We start from the raw sequence: 12920 nt of genomic DNA, 5'->3' as shown, positions 1-12920 counted from the left end.
TCGAAAAGGAAAAGCTCACTCTGTTAATTTAGACCAAACTTAGCATTTAAATCAAAACCAAAATCCCCCAGTGTAGATTAAATTGTATTTGCTTGTATTTTACAACTCTCACACTGTGTTCCTTTATATATTACTGCAGTGTTCTTGAGTCAAGAGCTATGATAAAAGTAAATCATACTGTATCACTATTATGTTGGTAGGTATATTTTTCTTGATGGGAAGATGGTTCTTATTTGGTTTGGGTAATATGTGATGATTGTATTGGGATTTTGTTTATATAAATTCTGCTTAAAATTAGTGTAGTTTGTCCAAAATTAGGAGAGTGGAAAAACACTGTTAGGAGAAAACATAAGCATGGATCAAAGAGTTCATATTTATCAAACTCAATTCATATATCAAACTCAATTGCACTTTACATACCTCATCTTAACTTCAGAGTTCAGTTTGGGTAAAAATTACTTACGTTTATAGAATCATAGAATGGTTTGGGTTGGAATGGACCTTAAAGACCATCTAGTTCCAACCCCCTGCCATAAACGGCCCCTACTGCTATATCAAGATGTTCAAGGCCCCATTTAAACTAACCTTGAACACTTCCAAGGATGAAGCATCTACAGTTTTAATTTCTGAAGCATCTGTAGTAACACAATAATACTAAGGATGCAATTCTTTGTGCTAAAGAGTATGCAATTTATTCAAGATAAAATATTTAGTTTAAATGTACTATCTAAAGATGTAGATTTGGAGTTCTGCCTGCATGAACCTTGTCAAATATTTGGACAGAATGGAAAGTATGGTTTGCTTGAAATTATTAATTTTGAAATACTTTAGTTACTAAATGATTCAACCAGAAAAAATGTCTGTTTCGGATCATTAGGGAACCTAGTTTAAAGATATGTAAGTAAAAATTGTCTAAAACTGCAATTTTCAAAGATTGGCATCTACAGGTCAGATCAGATTTGAAACAATTGTTCTTTAGGAAAGCACTGAAGCTCATGGCAGATTAATATTAACTTTATGTTTTCCATGCCTGTTTTTTTCTAAATTTTCTTCTTTTCAGTTTTTTTTTCTCCAGTTGTCTCTGTGATCTTTTTCAAGGCTGTTTTGTTGAACAGCTCTAATAACCAGCAGCTCTGTGTTGTTCTTACAGTTGCAAAATATTATTCAGGATTTATTTCCAAATTATATTTCAAGACTTCTTTTCTGCTACTCAGAATAGCCTCGTGCAGATCTGCAGAGCCTGTTCTTTGTCTCTTCTCTGTCTGCCCTGAGCCCTGGCTGTGCCCTCTCCAAGCAGGGTGTGGGTGCTCAATCTGGGGCAGAGGTACAGCATGAGTTTTGCATATCATTCCACATTGCATGGTGGTGAGTCTTTCCTTAGTATAAGAAGACCTGAAACCTATACATCTGGACCTGTTTCACCCCTTGTGTTTATGACAAGCAGCTCCAATTCCATCAAAAAAGCTCTAAAAGAGGTGGATGCCACTGTCAACAAAATAGCCTGAAATTTCTTTTTTCCAACTGGAAGGAAGCTGGAGTGACCTCATGGAAACCAGACGGTTTCTTTTAGATAGGGTACTGGGAAGGTGAGCATGTGAGAGTATGAGAAGGGGTGAAGATGGAGCTAGAAGTAGAAGACAGTTGGGAGCTGTAAAATGTAGGCAGATATTGAGATGATATAGCAGGAAACTGAGGACTTCTCTGAAAAACCAAACCATCAGTAATCAAATTTTATGTTATTCTTGCACCGATCTAACCCCGTGGGCAGATGTTCCTATGCTGGAATAAGAGCATGCCACTGTGATTAAAAGATAATATCCTTGGTGGATGTTTTTTCCCACATAGATGATTCCTGAGTCAAGTACTGACTGTAGAAAGGAGACTGAAGTTCTAGAATTAGGGAGATGTGTAAGGGAGATACTTAAAGAATGGAGAAGCAGGGGGTTGGGGCACAGTGGAAGAGCAAGGGTTTTGCCTTGGCTCAGGGGTGGGGGGGATTGAATGCTTTTCCTGAATTGCTCATTTTAAATACTGTTTTTTTCAATGCGCTGCACATGATTTTCCCTCTCCTATTTAGTTGAAGTAATATTCTGAAAACCGTACAACAGTTCTGTAGCGGTGCTTCAGGGAAGTGGGGACTTATAGCAAACAAACAAACAAAAAACAAAGAAAAATTGAAAAATAAAACAAATCTGAAATGTATTTGAAGAAGAACCAATAGCCTCTGTGTTATTTGTGCCTCTGGCAAGATTCTTTGTAAATGACTGCACTAAACAGCATACTGGGGCTGTAACAGCTAATCCTTCAGCTCTCTGCAATGTCTCCTGACAGCACTTAAAATGCTGTTCCATAGGTTACTGTGGTTGCTATGTTGATTGAAATAGATTTAATGAACAGCTTTGAAGTCAGTATTGAAAGCCTGTGTTTAGGGAGGGGACTTCCTATGTAGCAGTGTGAATGTTAACACTGAAGATCAGAATTGTAAAGTGTTCGTATCTGGAAGACCTGCTAAATACTGAAAGAGGAAAGAACACACTTTGGTCCTTTACATGGAAGCTCTGTTCTTTATCGCTCACTTTTTTGGCAATGTGTACAACTATATGTACTTGCAAATATTCATCTTGCAGAAAGCAGTAGGCAGTTTGAAATCAGAAATAACTCTATCAGGCTCTTCTCTTTATTTATTTTAATGGAAGGTTTCCAAAATTTGTCTAAAAAAATTCCCACTTTCCTATAAGCTCCATTTGGACATAGACTAGCACTTCCTTAGGACTCAGATGTCATTAAATGTCAGTACTTTTCAGCACAGCTACTAAACCCCAAAGAAAATCTTACAGTGGAAGAGCCATTTTGTTGAACATGACACTTCTGAGCATGAGACTTTTATTTACTATTTTGGAAGGGCGCACTTTAATTGCTTTGAAATAACACATAATTTTCAATTCCAACGTATTAAATTTAATATTGAAATTTGAACAAATGCTTTAAGTTTTACATTTAGCAGAAGAATAAAAAATAAGTTTTTTTTTTGTGGAATGAAAGACTTTAAAGTGAAAAATTCCATAAGAAACAAAAATGACTTATGTGAAAAACTAGTGAAGGAATATTCTAATTGCAGTCAACCGTGTATCAGCAATGATTGTATTGATGAACATAACACATTTTTATGATATTTTGCAATGGTTCTGTTATGCAAAGAACAGTCAGTTCAAATAACTTTCAGAACGGGGGCGAGGGAGAACACCGACTAATTCCATCTGTTACATTTTACTCTGTAAATGAGTTCTTCCAGCACTGAAAGGTTGATAGTACTTGGTTACTGGGATGGAGCTGAGCTGTTCAGTAGGGAGCTGGGGCTTTGGCAAAGACTCCTATACAAACTGAGAAATAATAAATGGGGTAGGCTTTGGCATTTGCTCTGTAGTTTTAGTGATTTTTTTTCTTTTTCTTTCTTTCTTTTAATCCTCCTCTGACTTTTGTTTTTGTTGATTAAATTGGCAGAAAGCTTGTATTTTCCAAAATAGGTTGACATTTCATATTTGCTAAATGTGAAAGTTGGTTTTCAGATGCTTTTTGGACTCTGAGGTAATTGTGTATCTTTTTAACTTTTTTTTTTTTTTTTCCCCTCCTACTTTATTGTTATGTTTTCTCTAGTATTTTAAGAGCTCTCCTTCTTCTCTCTTAGGAGACAGATGAACAGAAGCGTCACAAAATTGCCAGTGAACTTCTGCAAACAGAAAAAGCCTATGTTAGCCGCCTTGGCCTCCTAGATCAAGTATGTTTCTCTTGAATTTTTCTTTCCTTTCTTTTAGTTCATGAAAATGGCTGCGTGCACATGTAAATTATGTAAAGGAGGTTGTATGTTTTTTATGTGTCACCAACCTTTACAGTCATTTGCGGTTGCTGCATAAATTTGCCTTTTTTTTTTTTCTAATTTAAGAACACTGCATTTTTTTAAGAAGTGTTTGAGAATGTTGTATTAATGCAAATCTTCTGAGTGCATGAGTAGAGTTCATCATAAGCAACAGTAGTGCAAAATCCACACCAGTAACCAATTCAATAAAAGGGATGGATAAACTACGCTCACTCATTTATTGGCTTCTCTTGAGTTGGGCAAGAAGTGTCATTTTATAGTACTGAAGTTGCCTGCCCACTAGCAAATTAAGTCTTTCAGACTTCAGCCACATGAATAGCAATTCTCTTCAGTGCTAAGGAACGTACGAAGATGCCCATTCTAAACCCTACGTGCCCTGTTTTCCCATTGTACATTTAGACTAGATCCTGTTAAAGTGAACAAAAATTACTTCTCCTGCAAGAGAAGAGTCAGGTTCTTGTGCTCTGTAGAGTTAAATTGATAGTTCTTAAATTCGAACATCTGTAGTTCTTAGTATTTTCTTATTTGCTTTTCACAGAATGCCTATATCCATTTTATCTGAGTACTTATAGCTATGCATTGCCTTACTCCACAATATTTTTCTTCATATCACTGTTTAAACTTCTCAGGCCTAATGCATAAGTCTTGTACACGTTGCTGAGGAAAAAAATAAGAAGCCTCAACTGACAGAATAATTGTTTGGATTCCTTGGGGAATCAAAGTAACTGTCCTTAAAAGTAGTGAGAGGAAAAAAAAATCTGATTTGATTGGGAAAAACAGCAGTACCTATTTATTTAATGTATGACTTACTGACAGTTAATGTACAAGTATTGTCCTTGATTCAATCATGCATAGATTACTCTATGACTTTTCCAAATATTAGCTGGACAGTTCTGAAAAATGGTTGCAAGCACAGCTGCTCAACTACTGATAATGTGAGGAAAGTGGATTGTTTGTGGCCACTGTGCTTCTAACTGGGCTTAAAAGTATGTAGCCTTTATAGTCTTTGAAGGAATTTATCCAAATTTTCTAATTGTCCTCTCAGAGATGCAGCAAAGTGAGTGTGTTTTACAATATAAATGAAAATGTGAGACATGGACTGTGTGAGACATAGCTCCCTATGAGCACTGGTTTATGTGATGTGCATGTTAAGAGTGACGTGTCTCTACTCATTTTGTAGCTACAAGTCAGGTAGAACAACTGATGGGGAAATAATGCTTTTCTTTTTTTTGTTCTAGAGACTACAGTAGTATTGAAGTCTTCTGCACTTTAATTGGTATAGTCTGTATAGTCTTTATAGTCTGTCAGTTACTTGACATTTTAAGGATAAGGGGCTATAGCTTACAGACTATTGGGCTAATGGTAATCAGAAATCATGCTCACTGAAGAGAAAGTGAGAATGGAAAACATGACTGGAGAACTGGGAAAGCTGACAAGATCTAACTGTTAGAACAGACAGGATATTGGACTCAGACTAGAATGGCACTCCTTCACTTTGGCTTTCCTTATGTCTGCTCAGTCTACAGCACTTTTGTGGCTCAAAAGAAAAAAGCTAGGTGTAACAGGAGAAGTAGTTTTTAACTTCTGAGAAAGGAAACAATTTCTGTGATTATCTGCCTATGTTATTGAAACATTAGTTTTGTCATGATTGGAGTGGGAAGGAGAGGATGGCTCTTCATCCAGTGATAAAAGATAAAAGGCTAATAGGTTTGGGGTTCTTTTTCTGCGTTGCAGGTATTTTACTCCAGACTCCTTGAAGAAGCCAACAGAGGTTCTTTTCCAGCTGAAGTGATTAACAAAATCTTTTCTAATATTTCATCAATAAATGCCTTCCACAGTAAATTTTTACTTCCCGAACTTGAGAAAAGAATGCAAGAATGGTAAGAGATGATTCACTGACTAGTAATTTACTAAAACAGTGCCTGTAGAAGCTGTTACAGGGTTAAGGTAGAGAAGATACTTTCATAATTAAATGCTCCAATACAAGGAAACACTGTGGGTAGGAGAACATCTGCTCTTCTACTCTTCATCAGGATCTGTCTCAGCAAAAGACTTTCATCATTAGCTCAAACTAAGACATCTATCTTACCGAAGCCAGTGAGATTACTCATGACTAAAAGCCTTGCTGAATTAGGGAATCAAACTGAAATTGTGCATCCTGATGAATTCAGTGCACATAATAAAAAAATGAGACAGAGTGGATTTATTTGTTTCGTGCTACCCTTGCAGTACAGAAATAAGAATAGAATAGTTCAGTTGCAAGGGACCTTCAAAGATCTAGTCCAACTGCCTGACCACTTCGGGGCTGACTAGATGTTACAGTATACCACTAAGGATGTTATCCAAATGTGTCTTGAATGTTGACAGCCAGGGGACATCAAGCATCTCACCAGGGAGCCTCTTCCAGTATTTTGATCACCCTCACAGTAAAACAGTTTCTCCTGATATCCAGTCTGAATCACGCCTGTTGCAGCTCAGTGTGGTTTCCTTACATTCTGTCGTTGGTCTCCAACACAGTAATCTTTCTTATTATTGCTTTTAGTACTAAAATGGAATACATTATAATTTGTGTTTGGGGTTTTAATTTCGAACAGAAAACTAAGTCAAGAATATTTGCAGCAAGGAAGATGTGTAAATATAGTCCTTAATGTACTCATTTACTATTGTATCTTTATCCTTCTTTGGTATATGGGATTCTGGAGATACCAAAATATGGCCATGTGTTTCTGGTCTATCTTATGAAATTATTAAAAATATTCTTTAAGGTAGGAGTAGTTACCATGCACAAACTATGGTAGCCCTGAACATACAGGAAAATGAGTAAAACCTGAGTATCGTGAAATACAACGAAGTTTAAGCCTTTTTCTTATGTTCCTTGCAGAATAACAAAACAAACCCATTCTCTTCATCTTTTGATGAAGACAATCATCAATTGAAGAATTGAAAAAAAATCCGATAGGAAATAGATTGCATAATCATGAGATGTAGAGTTTAATTTACAATATGCTTAATAAGCAGCATACACTACATTTTGTCAGTATGTATTTGAAATTGATTTTGTGACAAATTCTCAAGATCTTGCTCTAGATTCAGCACAGAAGATGGATCACGGTAGTTTTGCAAAATGCTAAATTGCATGCTGATTATATGTATATAATTACATAGCCTTAAGGGTTTAATAGCATTTTTTTGCAGGTGAGCTACAACTATTGGTGAAAAACTAAGTTGCATTGTAAGCAGCTGCTTGGAAAAAACTTCTGTGCTGTGTGTGAGACACATTATTTGAAAGCCCTAAAAACATTTTGCTTTTGGGAGAAGATGGAAGAAAGAGTGTGGTTTAAGAAAATTATTTCTGATCATTGTTGGAATTGCCTGGTACAACAGCCTCTGCCAGATAGAGAATTTGCTTTTCCCAGCAGTTCTCTAATTAATAGAAATATTGAAGTACTGATACTTGTATGCACTACTTCTGTTTAAAATTCCCATGAAAATTCCGATGCCTTCCCTGAGTTTTGGTTGGTTGTGAACACTTAAAGTGAAAGTCACAGAATCACAGAATTGCAGCAGTTGGAAGGGACCTCAATGTAGAGTTCTTGAAATCGGGAAAGAGAGCAGAAGCAGATTCTTCTTTTAGTAAAAAACACCATGTGTGCTTAAACTTATCCAGTGGAAATGGTTTGGTAATGGCATATTGAATGAGCTGAGCAACAGCTGGAGCTGAATATCTCTTACAGCATATGGCTTGAAATCAGTGCAGTATATTTCCCATGAAAGAGCAAAACAGAGCATATCAACTCCAAGTCAAAATACAAATCTAAATGCTTTTTTGTTGTACCCAAGCAAGTCCAATAGCAATTACCTGTGAAGAATATAAAAAACAATGTGATATCCTCTGGATTTTTTGGGGTCTTCTTGGGGACAAATTATTCAACACAATGTTTTAGACTGTAGCATTCTTTGGCAATTTCAGAACTGACCTACTGATGTGATTTTTGCTTTAATTTGGAACTACAAATTTCAATTCCATTTGGATGTCTGTTAGCTTATATATTGTAATCACCTTGGCTGTGTGAATTTTTACAGACGTTTGCTTAACTTCTACAATCAGAAATTCTCAACTATTTAATTTTAGAATTTTTTAGAATGCTTAGGTGAATACCACTGTGGTCTGATAACACCAAAATAGGAAGTGTTTCTGTACCTACAAACAGCATGAAATCCTATTTCTTGAGCTTGCCAGTGTTTGCTGTTCAAGTAACTTTCCTTTCTGAACAGCTTTTGAAGCAGTGGTGTGTCAGAGTAGGATGCTGATGTAATTGCAAAAGATTGCTTCTCTTCAGACCACTGCAGTATGTTTATTTTTGACTTTGTAGAATCATAGAACCATTGGAAAGTTGGAAAAGACTCTAATAACATCTAGTCCAACCCCAACCCATCACTACCATGCTTGCTAGCCATGTCCCTCAGTGCCACATCCACATGTTTCTTGAACGCCTTCAGGAATGGTGACTCCACCACTTCTCTGGGCAGCCTATTACAGTGCCTCACCACTCCTTCTGAGAACAAATCATTCCTAATATCCAACCTGAACATCTCCTTGTACAAATTGAGGCCATTATCACCAGTTTCCTGGGAGAAGAGAGCTCACCTTGCTACAATCTCCTTTCAAGTAGTTGTAGAGTTTTTCAGAGTAATAGAAATACAGAATGACTTGGGTTGGAAGGGATCTTGAAGATCATCCTCCCTTAAAGTCGCAACCCAGCTACCATAGGCAGCTGCCACACGCTAGATCAAGTTGCCCAGGGCCCAATCCAACCTACTGAATTCCGGAGATAATGGATTACTGAATGAGTGCTTGAAAACAAAATATGAAACACATTTTATATTGCAGTTCTGAGAGATGCATGTGTTGTTATGCTTTCTGTGCACACAGAGTACAGTTTCTCTGTGCCTGTCCTTCAGTTAGTTTCTGTACTATTCTGATTTGTTTTAAGATGCTCTCAGTAATTGGGAAGAATGTGGGAAAGTTACTACAAAAGTCTGGAATTCCAGGTATTCTCACTACTCTATCCATTTTGTCAGATAAATAATAAGTTTTTTTAAAGTTGTAAATGCATGTATTTATACTGAGTACTGAAGGGAAGCTCTATAGTATGAATTTAGTCCTCGAACAAAACCACAGGTTTTTACTGAGGGTAAAGTATGTCCACAGAAGTAAAAGATGATATGATACTTCTGAGGAACTGCAGGTAAAAGAATTTAGGTTGTGTTTTGTAAAAAAAAAAAAGACTTTCAAGCTTTTCACTGTAAATAGCTTTCTTCCTTTAGTGTTTCATTTAGTCTGTAATGCTCATACATCACCAAAGAGAATGCAGAAGCTCTTTCCATGTTAATTCAGTTCCTCTTTGACAGTTGTGTTGAAACTCTACACAAGGTGATTCCAAGCAGAAGGATTCTCTGTTAAATGCTTGAAACTTTTTGATAACCATGTGTGACTTTCTTCTTTTCTGTCTGCTCTGAGATTCCACTCTCTTACTTTGCAGGACTACCACCCCCAGAATTGGAGATATTCTGCAGAAATTAGCTCCTTTTCTCAAGATGTACGGAGAGTACGTGAAGAATTTTGATAATGCAATGGAATTGGTGAAAACATGGACTGAACGGTCACCTCAATTTAAATTCATCATTCAAGATATTCAGGTAATGTGGAGAATAATGTAGAGCTGCAAGTAGTACAAGCATGTATAAAGATGTTTAGGATTTTAGGAGAAAAAAGAATAAAACAGAACATTACAGAATCCTCTAGAAGTAAGGTTTTCTTTTCTCCACTTCATGCTGCAGTTTTTCTTCTCTTTCTCTCTTCACATGTGCATAAATACCCACATAAATCCAAACTTTCCACTGCATCACAGAGGGCCAATGTGTAAAGCTTGAAACATGGGAAGACTAAATATATTTTTGTCATAGATACTGAGAGTAAATAGTTTTAAGATAAAATCGTGCATCAGTGCAGCTATAGATCTTCGTGCTGAATCTGCAGGTATTCTGTTGGCTCACACCAGTGCTGTTTATGCAGAACACTTAGCTTTGGAAGTAGGTCTGAAATACAATATGCTGAACCGTAAAAAGTGAAAGGAGTCTTGACAGCAGAGCACTGTTCTTCCAAAGAGTGTGTTTCATATGCTGTAGTGCTCCCTGTAGGTTTCTCTGTGAAAGGCAGGTATGTATCTTTGTCCTGCACACCCAACATCTTGAAATACTGCAAGATATTTCTGCTTAAATTTCATTGCAATAAAGGGCATCTTGATTCTAAACCAAGGAAGGCAATTATGTGTATTTGAATGTAATCTTTTAATTACATCTAAGTTTATGGAAAAGAATATGCATCTTAAAACGATACAACATCCCCAAGTATGAATAAAACTCTAAGAAAGTTAGAGTTTCTCTCCTCAAAGAGATAAAATAGACCTTTATTGCTCATTTAAGAGACTTTTTCTAACACATGATCCTGACCTGTTCATATGAACTCAGTGCTCCTTGTCTGATTCTCAGAGTTATTACAAAAAGAATGGTAAAGTATGCTGGTGCTGGGGAGTTTTTTTGGTAGGGCTTCCTTTTATACATTCTGCTGAATATTTAGGATATTATTTTTACAATTACATTTAGGAAAGTACTTCAAACTATTTGCCGTGTTAAAGTAGGTTTTGTAATTTTTTTTTCAGAAGATCTGTCATGCATGTTTCTAAAATACATTATTTGTTTTATCTATTATAATTTTTATTCTACTGAATCCTTGTGAAGTAGTATTTTTGCTTACCACACTGAAATATGTTTGCAATTTTTTAGAAGGAAAAAGTGTGTGGAAGTTTGACATTACAACATCACATGCTAGAGCCTGTACAACGCATTCCACGCTATGAGATGCTTCTAAAGGACTACCTAAGGAAATTGCCTCAGGACTCCCTAGACTGGAAAGATGCTGAAAGTAAATATCTACTAGTTGATAAAATAGCGGTAATAAGCTTTTAGTAAGGGGATGCTGTAAATTGAAACTATCTGCAGGGAAAAAAGTGAAAAGAAAAACACTGCAGACAGAGTGGTAGCATTTATTCAGTGGAATAGTAGGATTCTTTGGAAAAATATTTGAAAAGTAGATGAAATTAGTATAGAAACTGTAAAGCCTTTAGTTATTCTAATAGAGTATGTTAGTTTTGCTTTGATTTTGGAATTGCGCTCAAGTGTTTTTTTTTGTTTGCTTTTACTCATCAGATTATTTTTTTATGCACATGTATTTTATTTTATTTGGAAAAAAAAAGAGGAAGATTTAGACTGTTTTGGTTTTAAACTCTTACAGGGAAAAAGAAAAATCAATTTTCAATGTTTTTCCTATCTGTATTTCATTATTAGTAATCAGTATTAGTAATATGAGGTGTCTGAACTAAAAAAAAAAAATATTGTGTGACATTCTGGAGTACTTTGTGAAAAGAGGTGAGAGAACCGTGACTGTTCCTGTCACAACAGTGTGATTTTAAGTATTGAAGCTCACCTTAAGGTAATCTACAATAATTCTCTTCTGATTTTTCCTGATTATTATTTCCATTTGGTTACTAAATTTCTTGTGTTGTCCACTTTACCTTTGTTAGTTTTCATTGATAATGTAATGAATTCATCATAGTGTGTAATTTGTGTAAAAATTACAAGCATAGTTTTGTAGAAATTTTTCTGTGAAATAGAAATACACATGAAAATGCAGCTTTTTGTTTTGCTTTTCTTTCTTTTTCTTTTTTTTTTTCCTTTTATCTAGAATCCCTGGAAATTATATCCACTGCAGCAAGCCACTCAAATAGTGCAATAAGGAAAATGGTAAATTATTCTTTTTTACTGTTTATTTTTAAAAATATTGTGCTTGAGTATTTAGTGAAGCTCAGAATGTGAATTGAACATTTTTCCTAAAAGGGAAAAACATTACTGCCTTTGTCCAAGTGATTGCTTCTACTCACTGTGTTTATATGTTCCTGGAGATGATAAACAAAATTTGACAGTGTACCTAACCTGCAAGTTCCAGGTTCAAATATCTTGGACTCTTAACCTTGTTGCATCTGTTTCTGTTGGTGAAAAAATAATGTTTGTAAAAAATAGTTACTGTTTCCCTACTGTTATCAGACTGACATGATAGGTATACATTACGTATTCTGAATACTTAATTAGTATTTTGAAATTTTGGACAATAAATTGTGCATGCTCTATATATACCAACATTTTTAAAGACTATCATAATGTTTCTTAAAGCTGTATCAACTTGATTAATCAATCTGCATGGTTGACTATGTATACCAGCTATATATATATATATATATATATATATATATATATATAAAATATTTGTTACAAAACTAACATTTCCAGACTGACACAAGCTCCTGGCATTTCCTTTAAAATGCATTAAGATCAGTGCTGTTAATTCATAAGCTTTGTAATTGTGTTTTCCGTGAACAGGAGAATCTAAAGAAATTGTTAGAGATATATGAGATGCTGGGAGAAGAGGAAGACATTGTGAACCCTTCAAATGAACTGATAAAAGAAGGACAGATCCTTAAACTTGCTGCTCGCAATACATCTGCTCAAGAACGGCACCTTTTCCTTGTGAGTATGATGCAAGGGTGGCTGTATGTCTTTCTAGACTTGAAAGATCTGCGAAAGAGAGAGGCAAATTCTCTTCTAGTTGATGTCAATGAGTAACCTTTCCTCTAATGATACTTAAGCTTGAACAAACCCTATGCTGCTTATAGAAGGACATGAGAATACTGTTCAGAACTGAACCAGCACCTAACAACTCATTGTTAAAAAATATCTGCCGATGTTAAATGCAGGTCCAACCCACTCGTTTTATGTTTTAATATTAAAAAGTAAAAAATAAAAAATTGTTACTTACATACAATAACTGTATGTGCAGCCCATGACAATTCATCTTCACTCAGTGCAGTCCAGGCAAACCAAAAGGTTGGACACTTGTGTTCTAGAGCATGGGAACTTTGTAGTTCTCATA

General features: G+C 35.6%; 1 protein-coding gene across 4 annotated transcripts in view; it reads left to right on the top strand.

Annotated features, from left to right (window-relative positions):
- FGD4 (FYVE, RhoGEF and PH domain containing 4) overlaps positions 1-12920 on the top strand; it is a 114298-nt gene that overhangs the window by 87474 nt on the left and 13904 nt on the right. For all 4 annotated transcript variants that reach the window (XM_042837611.1, XM_042837613.1, XM_042837614.1 and 1 more), the window contains 6 exons: positions 3686-3775; positions 5609-5754; positions 9418-9574; positions 10721-10859; positions 11679-11737; positions 12371-12517. In XM_042837611.1, the coding sequence (XP_042693545.1) occupies positions 3686-3775; positions 5609-5754; positions 9418-9574; positions 10721-10859; positions 11679-11737; positions 12371-12517 (738 nt within the window). The remainder of the gene's footprint in view (positions 1-3685; positions 3776-5608; positions 5755-9417; positions 9575-10720; positions 10860-11678; positions 11738-12370; positions 12518-12920) is intronic.

The sequence above is a fragment of the Centrocercus urophasianus genome, unplaced genomic scaffold (genome assembly GCF_019232065.1).
Source record: "Centrocercus urophasianus isolate 14NV4802_14NV808 unplaced genomic scaffold, USGS_Curo_1.0 seq_73, whole genome shotgun sequence".
In the NCBI taxonomy this organism is placed as follows: domain Eukaryota; kingdom Metazoa; phylum Chordata; class Aves; order Galliformes; family Phasianidae; genus Centrocercus; species Centrocercus urophasianus.
The sequence above is the reverse complement of the archived record's forward strand: the minus strand, read 5'-3'. Positions and strand labels throughout refer to the sequence as shown.